At 62.6% G+C, this 15,582-nt stretch overlaps 1 protein-coding gene and 1 long non-coding RNA gene across 2 annotated transcripts; both read right to left on the reverse strand.

Annotated features, from left to right (window-relative positions):
* Positions 1-496: 496 nt before the first annotated feature.
* LOC309680642 lies at positions 497-5,450 on the reverse strand. Its single transcript, XR_014269965.1, has 4 exons — positions 4,872-5,450; positions 4,557-4,745; positions 3,300-3,560; positions 497-768 (listed from the first exon to the last, which is right to left on the reverse strand). It is a non-coding gene; the product is annotated as an uncharacterized lncRNA (long non-coding RNA).
* A 2,154-nt stretch (positions 5,451-7,604) lies between these two features.
* SESN2 (sestrin 2) lies at positions 7,605-11,995 on the reverse strand. The gene is made up of 9 exons (XM_082493995.1): positions 11,824-11,995; positions 11,469-11,666; positions 10,832-11,014; positions 10,246-10,455; positions 9,550-9,700; positions 9,231-9,346; positions 8,735-8,925; positions 8,365-8,509; positions 7,605-8,126 (listed from the first exon to the last, which is right to left on the reverse strand). The coding sequence occupies exons 1-9, from the start codon at positions 11,938-11,940 to the stop codon at positions 8,040-8,042; spliced, it is 1,398 nt and encodes a 465-aa protein (XP_082350121.1). The 5' UTR covers positions 11,941-11,995; the 3' UTR covers positions 7,605-8,039.
* Positions 11,996-15,582: the final 3,587 nt, after the last annotated feature.

Genomic DNA, 15,582 nt, shown 5'->3' on the forward strand with positions numbered 1-15,582 from the left:
GGCACTGGGTGATCTTCATCCAACCCTCACCAGTCTGGGATTCATTCTGGGATGCAAAGGTGCGGCAGAGACCTGCACCCGCCACCACCGCTCGCTTGAGCTGAACCTCCACATCCACCTCCCCCTTGAAGAGCTCCCTTGTTTCCAGCCCGAATTTCCCCATCCCCATCCCACGCACTGGGTCCGGGTGTCCGCTCGCAGTCGTGGGGCAACAATCTGCCATCGCTCAGGACGTGGACATTCCCCCTCACCTCCGGCCCCGCACGGACCCCTGGGTGGGCTGACCCTCATCCCGACCCCCTTCCGGGCTGAGGACTTCCCCGGCTCCCCAAATCCCACCCGCAGCTCGGCGAGAGACAGCCCTTGGCCCGGCACGATGCCATTGCGCCCACCCCACGTTACGGCACGGCGAGGGCAGCTTGGCCCCAAAAATACCCATTTTAAAGCACTTTTGGGCTCCATCAGCCTTAAAACGCTCATTCAGCACAGCCCATGATTATGACTATTATTATTATTATTATTATTATTTTCCCGTCACCGCTAACACGTTATGTTTTTAAATTGAGGGCAACGGCAGCGCAGAAAAAAAAAATAAAATCGCATTCATTGGGATTGTAACTATCAACTACAGGTAGGGAGGTTGTTATCTCACCTTCTGCCCCGCGAGACACACGATGAAAGCCGCCGATAAATTATATATCTGCATACAAATTGCGGGCCTTGGTTAAACGCCGGCTGAGGAATTTATCGGTTTATAATTGTGACCGCCTGAAAAAAAAGGAAGGGAGGGGGTTAAACGGATACAGTGGGTTAAAGGAGGTCGCCGGCACCGGCTCCTACCCCGAGTTATTTGATGCTGTAGTAGAAAAATGGGAGAAAAACAAAGCTTTTCCAGTCTTTCCCGCGTGCCCCCAGCTGCTGGCAGCGGGAGGAGCATGGGACGCGCTGGGTACCGCGATAAATCCTTCGTGGATTTAAAATAAATCCAGGGCGAGCGGCGGGAGGGGAAAATTTGGAGCCCCAAGCCAGGACGTGCTGCTAAGGCCAAGTTTTGCAAGACTGTAGGGGGGGGTCAAAAAAAAATAAATTTAAAAAAATGGACTAAAAGTAACTTTTTCAAGAGCCTTCCTGCTCTACAGCTCCCCGAGGGATGCTCAGGGCAGCGCTGGCTCCAGGCACCCGCTCCCTCCCGGGCTGCATCCCGGGGACGGGGGAGCTGCCGGGTCCCGGGCGGCCCTTGGGGGTATGAACCCTCTTTTTTCTCTGTTTTAAGATGAAGATGTAACACCCCCCCGCCCCCCCCACCACGCCTGCAGGGAGGTGATTAAATCCGGCCTCGATGGAGGAGAGCAAAGATGGGGTGGCCGAGGGGCAGGGAGACGCCGTCCCACCCAGAGCGGGTCACTCCGCGTCCTCTTGGGAACGCTGCAGAGGACGGGCAGAAACAATAGGAATAAGGGAAGAAGATATTGCGCCTTCTTGGCCACGGAGTGGGCAACGCCACGGGCACACCGGGCTGCCAACCTCTCCCGGGGAAGAAAACCTCACTGCAGTGGGGATGCGGGGCTGGAAAAGAGGGATGCTGGAAGGGAGGGATGCTGGAAGGGAGGGATGCTGGAAGGGAGGGATGCTGCAAGAGAAGGATGCTGGAAGAGAAGGATGCTGGAAGAGAAGGATGCTGGAAGAGAAGGATGCTGGAAGAGAGGGATGCTGGAAGGGAGGGATGCTGGAAGGGAGGGATGCTGGAAGAGAAGGATGCTGGGAGGGAGGGATGCTGGAAGGGAGGGATGCTGGAAGGGAGGGATGCTGGAAGAGAAGGATGCTGGAAGGGAGGGATGCTGGAAGGGAGGGATGCTGGGAGGGAGGGATGCTGGGAGGGAGGGATGCTGGAAGGGAGGGATGCTGGAAGAGAGGGATGCTGGAAGGGAGGGATGCAGGAAGAGAGGGATGCAGGAAGAGAGGGATGCTGGAAGGGAGGGATGCTGGAAGGGAGGGATGCTGGAAGGGAGGGATGCTGGAAGAGAGGGATGCTGGAAAGGAGGGATGCTGGAAAGGAGGGATGCTGGAAGGGAGGGATGCTGGAAGGGAGGGATGCTGGAAGAGAGGGATGCAGGAAGAGAGGGATGCTGGAAGAGAGGGATGCTGGAAGGCAGGGATGCTGGAAGGGAGGGATGCTGGAAGGGAGGGATGCTGGAAGGGAGGGATGCTGGAAGGGAGGGATGCTGGAAGAGAGGGATGCAGGAAGAGAGGGATGCTGGAAGAGAGGGATGCTGGAAGGCAGGGATGCTGGAAGGGAGGGATGCTGGAAGGGAGGGATGCTGGAAGGGAGGGATGCTGGAAAGGAGGGATGCTGGAAGAGAGGGATGCTGGAAGGGAGGGATGCTGGAAGGGAGGGATGCTGGAAGGGAGGGATGCAGGAAGAGAGGGATGCTGGAAGAGAGGGATGCTGGAAGGCAGGGATGCTGGAAGGGAGGGATGCTGGAAGGGAGGGATGCTGGAAGGGAGGGATGCTGGAAAGGAGGGATGCTGGAAGAGAGGGATGCTGGAAGAGAGGGATGCTGGAAGAGAGGGATGCTGGAAGGGAGGGATGCTGGAAAGGAGGGATGCTGGAAGGGAGGGATGCTGGAAGGGAGGGATGCTGGAAGGGAGGGATGCTGGAAGAGAAGGATGCTGGAAGAGAAGGATGCTGGAAGAGAAGGATGCAGGAAGGGAGGGATGCAGGAAGGGAGGGATGCTGGAAGGGAGGGATGCTGGAAGAGAAGGATGCTGGAAGGGAGGGATGCTGGAAGAGAAGGATGCTGGAAGGGAGGGATGCTGGAAGGGAGGGATGCTGGAAGGGAGGGATGCTGGAAGGGAGGGATGCTGGAAGGGAGGGATGCTGGAAGAGAAGGATGCTGGAAGAGAGGGATGCTGGAAGGGAGGGATGCTGGAAGGGAGGGATGCTGGAAGAGAGGGATGCTGGAAGAGAAGGATGCTGGAAGAGAAGGATGCTGGAAGGGAGGGATGCTGGAAGGGAGGGATGCCACCGGCCACCCCGAAAGCAGAGCTATACCTCTGTGTATAGATGTTTTTTTTATTTATATATCTGTAAAAAAAAATAAAATATATGCATATATATATTTTTAAGCACTGGAGGAGGTGACCCAGCTCCAGCCGGCTGCTCAGAGCCCTCTCCAAGCTAAAACCCTTCCTGGCCACTGCTGCAGCCCAACCCCACGCTCGCAGCCCCTCAGCCCTCCTTCCGCCCGCCCCACGGCACCACGAGCTGAGAAAAACCACGGCAAAGCTCCGACGCGCACCGGGCATGGCAAACCGGTCACCGTCCCCGATGGGTTTGCGGGCGCCGATGCATCCCGCGGGCACTGGGGTTCAAGCCCAAGCCCGGCCTGGGCACCCGGGGCTGTGGGTCGGGTGCTGCGGTGGCATCGTCGCTCCCGGTTGGACTCAGTCTCATCCCAGTTATTTGGTATCGCTGGGAAAAAGGAAGACGGGGTGAGGACGCAGAGCGGTGACCCCCACAAGATGCCTGTGCTGATTTCGCCGGACACACTGGGGTGAAACTGCAGCAGAAAACAGAGGTTTGGGGTTTTTTTACCTCTTTTTTTTTTTTTTTTTAATATTTTTTTCAAAGGCTCAGCCCCTCCCAGCATGGTTTTATGACCAGAAGCGGCGCCTTTAATTAAAAAGTAAAAAAAAAAAAAAAAAAAATTAAAAAAAAAAAAAATGGAGGGGGGAAGGGAAGAGGGAAGGAGGGGGACGATTTCTTCCATTTGAACAAAATATTTTGGATGCCTCAAAGAGAGCCAGAAGGCAGCAGGAAAAAAAAAAAAAAACATCCCTCCTCGGATGGAATCTCCCTGTTGCCCCGACCCTTTTCTAATGACTGTCAGATTTGCTGCGCTGTTCCAGTTCCCTGAGAGATGACATTTTCTCCCTTCTTTCGAAAAAAAAAAACCAACCAAAAAACCAAAACACCACCACCCAAACACAATTTTCCCCTCTTTGCAGCTGAACCGCCGGTGCCACCCCCACCAGCACCTCCAACCACACCAGGTCCCCGGGACCCCGCGGCCAAACCCCACCGTATATAAAAAAAACCCACCAGCATTAAAAAAATCCCAACGCACCCTCCCTAAAATCGCGTTAGACTCCCTTAAAAATAAGCTCACGGTTGCTATTCCCAGGATATTTGGGGAATAAACCCACTGAGCTGCCACCCGTGCCCTAGGGACCCCGGGGGTCCCCAAGCGAGGTCCCTGGGCGGCGTTGTCTCCTCTCCGGCTGTGTGTTTTAGGGTGACACCCTGGAAATACAGCTCTTGGCTGGGGGGAGGGGGGGGAGGTGACTTTGCTCTTCTCTCCACAACCCAAAAACACCGTCGGCGGCTCAGCCTCCGCGGCCGGAGCTGGGAAATATTTGGAGGCTGCGCCTCAGCACCGGAATATGGCTCAGCACCTCGCACGAGCCCGGACAGAGCAGACAGGACACCTCCCCACCCCCCCCACCTCCCCAAAGGGGCTTCTCTGGTGTCTCGTAAGCGTTACGCTAACCCTTACCTGCGGTTTGCAAATGTTTGCTAAATCCGCCTGCGGTCACCGGCAATGCGAAGGGGATCGGGACGGGCACATGGATGGGGACTCCAGCCTGGGGACTTCATCACGACCAGCAAAGCCAAGGGAGATGTGTCCTCCTGCCTCAGTTTCCCCAGTGCCCTCGAGCTGCCCCTGGAGCACTTTTGCCCCCACCTGCGTGGTGCAAATAGAAGCTCTGCCCTATAAATCCCCCAGTAAACCCTTACTGAGCCCCAGCCAGCCACGCTGCCCCCCCCCACCCCACATCCCCACTCAGGTGGGAAACATGGTGGGTCCTACCTGTCTGCAGGGGCCGGAGGGTCCGGGCAGCCCTGGGGACAGGATCTGGCCCCTCACTGCTTCTGGGGCGCAACATCGCAGGGATGGACCTTGGTCTGTGGGGACAGGGCTGGAGCAGGGGGACGGGCAAGTCCCTCCTCAGGGCTCTTATCAGCAGCTCCCAGGGGCTCCTGCCCGCACCCTGATAAGTGCTGAGCTCCACGTCAGTGCCCCCCCAGTGCCATTTCACCCCCGGCCCCAGCTCCATAGAGTCACAGAGTGGTGTGGGTTGGAAGGGACCTTGAAGACCACCCAGTGCCACCCCCTGCCCTGGGCAGGGACACCTCCCCCCAGCCCAGGTTGCTCCCAGCCCCGTCCAACCGGGCCTTGAGCACCTCCAGGGATGGGGCAGCCACAGCTCCTCGGGGCACCCTGCGCCAGGGGCTCACCGCCCGCACAGCCAAGAATTTCCTCCTGATATCTCATCTAAACCTGCCCTCTTCCAGTGTAAAACTGTTCCCCCTCATCCCATGGCTCCCCTTCCTGATCCAGAGTCCCTCCCCAGCTCTCCTGGAGCCCCTTTAGGCACTGGAAGGGGCTCTGAGGTCTCCCCGGAGCCTTCTCTTCTCCAGGCTGACCCCCCCACCTCTCCCAGCCTGTCCTCCCAGCAGAGGGGCTCCAGCCCTCCCAGCATCTCTGGGGCCTCCTCTGGCCCCGCTCCAACAGCTCCGTGTCCTTCTGCTGTTGGGACCCCCCGAGCTGGAGGCAGCACTCCATGTGGGGTCTCCCCAGAGCGGAGCAGAGGGGCAGAATCCCCCCCTCGCCCTGCTGGCCACACTCCTGATGCGGTCGGCCTTCTCATGGCCGGCTCATGGTGAGCTTCTGGTCCATCAGCACCCCCAGGGCCTTCTCCTCAGGGCGGCTCTCCAGCCATCCCCGGCCCAGCCTGGGGTTGTGCCCGAGCCAAGTGTAGGACCCTGCGCTTGGCCTGGTTGAACCTCATGAGGTTCACACGGGCCCACCTCTCCAGCCTGTCCCAGGCCCTCCGGTTGCCATCCCTCCCCTCCGGCTGCCATCCCTCCCCTCCGACGTGTCTACCTCGCCACGCAGCTCGGTGTCATCGGCAAACTTGCTGAGGGTGCACTCAACCCCACTGTCCATGTCTCCGATTAAGGTGTTGAACAGCACCGGTCCCAGTACCAACCTGTCCATCCCAGCAGCAGGACCGGAGCATCCCATGGGACACCCGCATCGGGATGAGTGTCCGTGCCCCAAATTCTGACTTTCAGGAGGGTGTTACACCCCAAAGATTGGCAAGGAGGGTGCAGTGGAGCCAAGCCCACCCCCTGGGGCAACCATTTGCCCCCCTTGGACAACCCAGGGCTGCTCCCAGCCACCCCTGGAGCACTGGGACACCCCCAGCCCGTACTGCACTAAGCGGGATCAGCCCCCGGGGCTGAGCAAGGGGAGGGGGAAGCTGCATCTCCCACCCCCGTGTGGGAAAAATGTAAAAAGGGAGGAGAAAAAAAAAAAAAAAACCAAACGAAAAATTTTATTTTTTCCAAACAAGATCTGTAGCAAAGTGACGGTGGCATTTGCATGCCCAGTCAGGAGTAAATACACCCCACGAAAAGAAGTAGAAATAACTTAACTGGAGCTGGGGTTCAGCAGAGACACACCGAGAGAGGCCGAGCAGCAGGCGATGCTGCTGGACCCGCGGCCACGCTCCAGCAGAGCCCGGAGCGGCGGCTCTCCCGCACCGGCACCTCCGCGGCGACCCGCGCCACTGGGAAATGTTCGGGCATATCTGGGTAAAGCTATGACCACCCCACATCCCCACCAGTCACCGTCACCCTCGCAGCAGCCCCAGCACCGCCACGAAGGCTGAGGCAGCAAAGATGCACCAGTGGCTTGAAAATTATGCCAAAAAAATAAGAAAAAAAAAAAAAACAAACAGGTGCAAAACACACCACAGGCACTCCTACCCTCGCCCTGCCACTCAGGTTAAGAGGCACTTCACATCCTAAATTGCAGAGGGGCTCGGGCAAGCACCCCCCGCCGCCGAGGGGATGTCCCCGTGTCACAGCAGAAACAGCCGGGGCAGGGCAGGGAGGAGCTGCCACCTCTCCCCACAGCCATTCGGACCCTGACGTGGAGGGGGGGGGACTCGGCTCGGAGATGAGTGGCACCGGGGGCTACCCAACTGGGTGACCAGATGGCCAGAGCCTCCTGCGGCGCTTTCCCCAGGTGCGAGGCAGAGAGATGGGGAAGGGGGGGGGGGGGGTCAGTGCAGCATCCTCCCCAGCAGCATCCCCCCCCCCAGCAGCATCCCCCCCCCCCAGCAGCATCCTCCCCCCCCAGCAGCATCCTCCCCCCCCAGCAGCATCCCCACCCCCCCAGCAGCATCCCCACCCCCCCAGCAGCATCCCCACCCCCCCAGCAGCATCCTCCCCCCCCAGCAGCATCCCCACCCCCCAGCAGCATCCCCCCCCCCAGCAGCATCCCCCCCCCCAGCAGCAGCATCCTCCCCCCCCAGCAGCATCCCCCCCCCCAGCAGCAGCATCCTCCCCCCCCAGCAGCATCCCCCCCCCCAGCAGCATCCTCCCCCCCAGCAGCAGCATCCCCCCCAGCAGCAGCATCCCCCCCCCCAACAGCAGCATCCCCCCCCCCAACAGCAGCATCCCCCCCCCCCAACAGCAGCATCCCCCCCCCCCCAACAGCATCCCCCCCCCCAACAGCATCCTCCCCCAGCAGCTGCGCGTCTTCCAGCGCGATGAGACCCCAAAAAAGCAAGGGCGAAGCCCACGATAGGCTCTGGCGATCTCCGGCACGAGGACAGTCCGCTGCAGCGGTGGTGTCGGTGCCAGGACACGGCACGGCGGTGCGACGCCAGCACCGCAGCACCCCGGTTTGGCGACGTTCAGGCTCAGCCCAAGAAAGGTGCAGAGCAGCCGAGCACCCCCGGCTCTGCGCTCCGGGGTCTTCCCAGCACTTCCCGGCTTCTTGGGGGTGCCCTCTCCTGGAATGAGGGGCGGGAAAGCCCCCCCACTTTTCCTTCCGCAGCTCCAGACCCCTTTAGAAGGGGAGACAATATTCCAGCAGAGTCTTTAAGGCAACCAGCTCCCTCCTGGCCTTTCCCCCAAACCTGGGGCAGGAGGAGGAGGAGGAGGAAGAGGGAGCGGAGGCCGGTCAGGTCATGTAGCGGGTGACAGCTCTCAGGGCGTAAAGCAGAGCCGCCTGCATCCGAGCCTCCAGCAGGAGCAGGTTGACGTGCACCTATGCAGGAAGAAATTCTTCTGTGAGGGTGGTGGGACCCTGGTGGGGGTTGCCCCGAGAAGCTGTGGCTGCCCCATCCCTGGAGGTGTTCAAGGCCAGGTTGGACGGGGCTTGGAGCAACCTGGGCTGGGGGGAGGTGGCCCTGCCCAGGGCAGGGGGGTGGAACGAGGTGGACCACCTTTAAGGTCCCTTCCACCCCCCCGACGCTCTGCCAGGAGGGTAAGGGATGGGTCAGTACCTTCTCCGAGTGCTTGAAGTGTCTCCAGAACTGTGTGTACGTCCGTTTGGTCGTCTTCTCCGGGTAGCAAGCCACCGTCTTGATGTAGATCTTCAAGCTGCGCTCCAGGAGCTGGTTCACCTCCCCGTAGTCGTAGTCGTCGTAGCTGGGGGGGAGAGCAGGGCACGTTACCCCAGGCATAGCCCCTGCCCGTTCACGCACTCCAGCGTCTTTTTGGACTTAAGCTGAGCCCCCCAAGAGCATCACTTCGCCTTCATCTAAGCAGCAGCAACAGTCTCACCAAGACCAAGCCGCAGGCTCCCAGCCTGGACCTGCTCACGGGCTCTACCCAAGGTGGAGAACAGGCTCCGGCCGCGGCTCGGGAACCTACCGGATGCCAAAAACGCAGTGGACGTAGTTCCAGATGGCCCTGCGCAGCATGGACGTGTCCACGCCGCAGTGCATGGCGATGGTGTTGTACGTCAGGTTGTAGACGACCTGGAACTTCTCATCCAGGAGCTGCCCCACGTCGGGGTAGAGGCGGTTGATCAAGGAGTAGCCGTGGTCCTCCCAGGTATAATCCTGCGGGAGGAAGGATGCTGTGGGGTGGGGGCTTGATGGGGAAACGTGGGGTCCCTTCAAAGCTAGGGCTGTCCACAAGCTGGGGCGTCCGTCCCCCCCCCCATGTTGACCCCCCCCTCAACTATTAGCACCTTATCAGCTCAGGCAGCCCCAGCCCGCTCCAGCCCTTCGCCCCCCCCCCCTCCCCCGCTGTCCCCCGCCCCTGGGAACAGCCCCGCTGTCCCCTCGCCGAGACAAGCGGGACCCGCCACCCCGCACCCCGCCACCCCTTCCCCTCCGGCTGGCGCGGGACGGTGAGCACCCACCTGCGCACGGAAAGTGGGGGGCGCCTGCTCCCCCCTCCGCGTGAAGTCCTTGTAGCCGAATTCGGGGTCCTCCACGAAGCAGAGGACGTTGGACTGCAGGGAGTGATCCGCCATATCTAACAAAGCACCGCCGCAGCGGCCGTCAGCGACGCGCTGTGACCCCGCACGGAGCCCCAGCCCTGCGGCCGGGGGCACGATCCCGCTGCGCCCCGGGCAGAATCTGGCTCCTTTCCCCCCCCCCCCGCCACCACCACCCTCCCCCTGTCACCTCCCCATCCCGTGGGGACCCCGTCCCCAACCAGCTGCGCCTCCTCCTCACCCGAGGGAGCCACCAGCAAACTCTCCGTCTTCTCCAGCTCAAAGCGCGTGGCCATCTCCTCCTGCGTGACGCCTTCCTCCTCCAGCTGGCTTTCCTGCAGCAGCTTCATCCTCTCCATCAGCACCTCCACCTCCCGCATGGCCTCCTTGCCCTGGCGGAGCAGAGGGCAGAGTCAATGCCGCCCCAGGTCGAGCATGGCTGCAGAGGGGTTGCAAGCCCGGAGGGGTACGGAGCCGCTCTCAGCTCTGCTGTCACTCGGAGCAGCCCCAGAGCCCCTCTAAAGAACGTTTGCCTCTGGGTTTATCCTGCCCAGACCTCAGCCCCTCCCGTGCCTTATCCCAGGGGCTGGGAGGAAGGGGCGACCCTGCGGAGGATGCTACTGCCCAGCCCTAAAGCATCCGCCGCTCCCAATAAAAGGCCTTGGGGCAATTCCCAGGGGAAGCACCACAAATCATAGAACACCGGGTTGGAAGGGACCTCAAGGATCATCCGGTCCAACCTTTCTTGGCCAAAGCCCGGTCTAGACAAGCTGGCCCAGCACCCCATCCAGCTGGACCTTAAAAGCGTCCAATGTTGGGGAACCCACCGCTTCCTTGGGGAGATTATCCCAATAAAGCAGTCCAGCGCCCCGCCGTGCCCTTCCTTCCCCCTCCCACACCCCCACCCCTACAAGGCAAAGCCCCCCGACCCCCTTACCCCGGAGCCCCCCACGCTGTCGTCAGGGGCAGGGCTGCTGTCGCTGTGGGGCGAGGGGGGCTGGCAGCCGTGCCCCCCATCCTGCTCCTCCTCGGGGTTGATGCCGCAGCCGAAGACGAAGGAGGCGAGCGAGTGGTAGTGGGTGAGGAGCACCAGAGCCTGCACCAGCTCCGCCAGCGACCAGCTATTCTCCCCCGTCTTCAGCAGAGCCTGCAAAGCCCACGGGGTTGGACAGACCCCCCCGCAGCCCCCCATGTACCCTCCACCGCACCCCAGAGCCGGGGCAAACCGAGGGCAGGGGGACAGGAGGCTTTTTGGCATGTGCCTCCCCCACAAACCAGCCGCTGTCGGTAGGAGAGTCCCCAACCACGGGGGACACGTCACCCCTTCCCCACCCATCGTCGCCCCTTCCCCACCCATCGGGAGCAGCTCAGTCCCTGCCCTCCCACTCGGAGACCCCCTCAGCCCTGAAAGGGTTAAATCCGGAGGGGGTTGTGCAAGCAGGGATGTGGCCCCTGGGGGCAAGCCCCCCAAAAAATGGAGGTGGGGGAGGAGGGATATCTGCACCAGCAGCATCAGCTCTTACCTCGATGTGCTCCTTGGTGATGAGCCAGGGCCGGTGCGCCAGCAGCTTGTTGATCTCGTTGAGGTTCCTGAGTTTTTGGGGGGCACAGTGCAGCCCCTGCAGCCATGCCGGGTTGCCCCCCGCTTGCAGGAACTCCCCCATGTGCAAACCCACCAGGTAGGAGCACTGGTGCCGGGCTGCTGCCTGCGGGGAGAGGCGGCCAGTCAGCCCCCAGCACCTGCTGGGAGACCCCCCAACCCTGCTACGAGCCCTTGGAGAAGCCAAGGCAGGGAGCCATCCCTCCACATCGCCCTTGGATGGTTTTCCTTGGGGATGAGAGACTAGACAGGGGTCTCTGCCCACCCCCCCGGCCCCCACCATCAATGCTGGTCCCCAGGAACACTGGCGCGGAGGGGTGATGGGGTACCCTGGGTGAGCATCATTAGGACCAACCCCAAAGGGGCTTCCAAACCTCTGGGACTGCAGACCCCATCTGTGGGGTCCCAAACGCCTTCCTGCCACCAGGCAAAAACCCAGCAGAAGTGCTGGGACCACGCGTACCCCTAAGGGACCCTACACCCTAAAGGACACCACACCCCAAGGGGACCCCACACCCTAAAAGGACCCCCACACCCTAAAAGGACCCCCACACCCTCACCATGATGGCGATGTAGTGGCGCTTGTGGTAGGGCAGGGGCCCGTCCATGCGCAGCAGGAGGTACTGGGTCTTCCAGAAGCTGCTGAGATACTGGGGGTGCAGCCCCATGACCATGGTGATGTTGTCCACTCTGCCCGCCGAGACGAAGGCCTCGATGAGGAGCTGATGCCGGCTGCTCTCCGCACCTTCCCGCAGGATCTGCCGGGACGGGGAGAGGAGGGCGGTGAAGGGCTGTGTCGCTGCAGTCCCCCCCCCCCAACTCTTCCCAACAGCCCCCCTAACCTACAGGGAGACACCCCCATCTTGGTGGCCAGCAGGACCCCGGAGCACCCGTCCCACCGCATCAGATGCTCACCCCATCCGTGGTCCCCGTCCTCCTCCCCGCCGCCCAGTACGGACACCGCCGGCAGCCCCCGCTGCCCGTCTCCCCCCTCCCGGCCCCGGGGGGCAGGGGGTGACGGGGGGTCTCCATGCCGGACCCCGCACAGCCCGGCCGGCTCAGCCGGCGGGTTGGGTTGTTTATTCGGGTGCTGGTGCACAGCGGGGAGGAGATGGGGTTCAGCTCCCCCCTCCCCGTATCCCCCCCCCAGTCTCTCCACCCCCACCGCGGTGACGAAACCACGGCGCTATCTCTGCCGAAGGGGGAACCATCTGGGACACCCGACAGCGGGTGCTGAGATAGGGCTGAGGGGGGGTGCCCCCGGCACGGGGAGCCCCAGGGATTTCAGGGCATAGTTGGCTTTTTTTTTTTGGGGAGGGGGGGAGGAAGGATGGGAGCTGCTTTTGGAACACAGAGGAAAACCAGCCGCGCTTGGCCGAGTGGGGAAACTGAGGCACGGGCAAGGGTAGGAAAACGCCAGGGTGAAACAACACAGCTGCTGCCCCCATCCTCCAAAACATGACACCCCCCCCACTGCCACCCGGCTGGGTCACCCTTTCCCATCCCACCCCAACTGGGAACTAGCAATAAGGGGGAGGAGAAATCCTTCCTTAACAGCCCTCCGTGCCCCCCACCCAGGGCAGGGAGGGGTGGAGGAGCCCCCCAGCACGGCGGGATGAGCCCACCCAAGCCCATCCCCATCGCTCCTACCTCTCCCAGGGGGATGAAGGCGCTGGGACCCCCCCCCAGCTGCCGGGGGACCTCGACCCCTCCGTCCTAGGAAGGAAAGAGCAGCGGCTTTAGCCCAGCACCGGGAACCACCGAGCGTCCCCAGGAGGAGCAACCGCCACCGGTGTGACGAGCGCGGTTGTCACCGGAAAGGGTGACTCAAGCAGCCACCCCGGCACGGGCCACGGGGACACGCGGCCATCGCCCCCGCGCCCTTGCGTCAGGCCGGGCAGCGCCTGATGAAATTGGGCAGGGGTGTTGCTCTGCATCCCCCCCCCCCCCCCCTTCCCCCGCCCAACCCCAGGAGGTGTGACACACGGGGACCCCGTGCCAGGACACCGGGGCTGTGGCACCGTGGGCCGCGAGAGTGCAGACACCCCCGGGATTTGGTTTACCACCTCCACGGGGAAAAAACATGGGGGACAACCAGTTGGGGGGGTGGGGGGGTCCCAGGAGCAGCACAGCTCCAGCCACGGCACTGGATGCAGCCGGGCACAGCGTTTTGCCATCACCAGCGTCACTACGGTGCCCGGGGTTCCCGCTGCCACCCCCCCCCCCCCCCCCCGGGCACAAAATACCGATAAACATCTCCACCAGGGTTATTTCCCACCCCCCCAAATCCGTTAATGCAGTTAAGAACGAGCCCCCAGTATGGGGTAGCGGCTGCGCTCCGTGCACAGGGTTCGGCGCATTTTTGACACCCACCTCCCCCATGCTACATCCCTCTCCCCCACCCCCCGCAGCTCCCCAGGGAAGAACAAGCCTTTCCATGCTATATTTTTCCTAAGCACATAATTTTTCTCCTGCATCCAGCGGGTGGGTGCAGCGATGGGGATGCAGCCCCCACGCAGAGCACAAAGTGGACCGGGACCCTCCCAGCCCTCCCGCTGCCAGGGAGGGGGGGGCTCAGTGCCTATGGGGACACCACCACCACCCCCCCAACCAACCCCAGAGCTGAAACCCGGGGATGCAGCAGAGCCCAAATCCTCCCCCCCTCCCACCCACACACCGCAGCATCCCACCGGCTTGCGAGTTCGCAGCGGTGCAGGGAAAATTTCTCCACCTGCATCACAGCAGCACCCATGGGTGTCAACCGCAGATGGGGGGGGGGACGGGGACAGGGATGACACGGACACGTAGCATCCAGCCCCGAGAGCTAAAATAATCCCCGCAAAACACCTACAGAGAACCCAGAACCTGAACTGGGGCTGGGAGAGAGGTGGAAAAGGGTTCAGCACTGGGAAGGAGGTGAAGGGGAAGAAAGGGGGTGGCGGCACACGGTGTCCCCAAATACCGGGGGGGGGGGAACGGGACATAGCGTTGCGTGGAACCAGGATGGAGACAGGGCAGTGGGAGCAGAAAGGGCATTCAGCAGACGAACGCCCACAGTGTGGCTTCCTCCAGCCCACGCTCCGGATACAGGTGCCGGCGGTGGCACCGGTGTCCCGGCACAGAGGAGGTGCTCAGGGCCCCCCCGCTCCGGGTGGGGGAGCATCAGCCTCCTCTTCCCATTCCCTGTGGAAATCCCCTCGGGTCCCTTGGCCAGCAGGAGCCGGGGGGGGGAGGGGGGGGGGCGCATCACGAGGCTGGGATGTGTCCCCCAGCACGGGCAGGGTCTCAGCCCCCTGGGATGCCCATGACCACCCCGCTCCATCCCATGGCACACGTCCCCCATGCAAACCCAGCGGGGACCAGTGGTACCCACAGTGTCGGACACGGCAAAGCTCCCACGGCCCATCCGGAGGGATGTCTTGGCCGGCGGAGACCTGCCACCCTGCTCCAGGGGCAAGGAGAGACACGGCCGGGAGACAGGCACAGGGCAGCAACGGCCACCGGTCACCCCCGTGTCACTGCTGGGGACACGGAGGGAGCCGGGCACACCGCCCCAGCGGCTGCGGGCAAAGGCAGTGCCAGCAAAGGGATGCTCAGCCCCTGCCAACCCCTCAGGACCCAAAATAAACGGCTCATCCCCGGCAGGGAGAGCGGGATGCTGCCCGCACACTTTTCCTGACTGGAAGTGGGCAGCTCTGCTCCCACAGCGCCCAGTTACTGGGTGAACTGGCCGAAGCAGGAGCTGCAACTGGGGAAGGCGTGGGAAACCCACAGCATCAACGCAGGGAAAACCAAGCGCAGCACCCAGCGGCGTGTTCCCAAACCGAAAAGCCTTCCAAACCCCACGGCACAGCCGGACACGCACACGCACCTTCCAGCACGTTAATGGTGGGGAAGCTCAAAGGGCAGTTCTGCCCCCAAAACCTGCTTCCCCCCAACCCCCCCAGTTCAGCATCCAGCATCACACCCAGCGCCACGCTGCCGGCATCCCGCCACCGCGCAGGAGAGGCTGCGGCGAGGTGGCAGCGAGGGTCCCGCTGCCGGGATTCACCTGCGGGAGACGGGACATGTCACGGGGAGGGGGACGGTGGCAGCAGGAGGAGGGTGTCTGGACCCCAGACACGCAACCGGGGATGCCAATGGCCGGATGGCACATCCCACTCTCCAGCCGTGGAGCAACGGGGCAGGGAGAGGACTTTTCCCACGGTGTCCTATGAAGGGACGAGCTCTGGCGCTGCCGCCCGGCGTCACCGGGAGCGCTACCCGAGAGCTGGAGCCACGCACAGCCCCGGTGAGCGGTGGGCGCCTTCTCCCACCCGCTGCCTCCAAACCACTGCCGAGGCGGTGGGCACAGCCTGGAGCCCTCTCCGGAGCAGGGAAGGGGTGTGGGACAACAGGAGGTGACCACACAGCAGCTGTCCACGCGGCCACGTGTTCCTCACGTGGTGGACGGATGGTCACGGCACGCCGGCGGCTCAGCGGGGCCGCAGCCCCCCCACGCCAGCAATGCCAGCAGTGCCCGCATCCACCGGCTCGGAGCGCACCGGGATGCTCCTGCCCTGAGTCACCACGGAAGCGCGAGCGGGGTGACAGCGGGAACAGGCTCGTGCCACGGCCGCGCCGGGTGCTGAGCTGGCTCGGCGCTGACTCACGGTTTTGGGGAGAAAGAGATTC

This window comes from Vanellus vanellus (genome assembly GCF_965231255.1).
Source record: "Vanellus vanellus genome assembly, chromosome: 22".
Taxonomy (NCBI): domain Eukaryota; kingdom Metazoa; phylum Chordata; class Aves; order Charadriiformes; family Charadriidae; genus Vanellus; species Vanellus vanellus.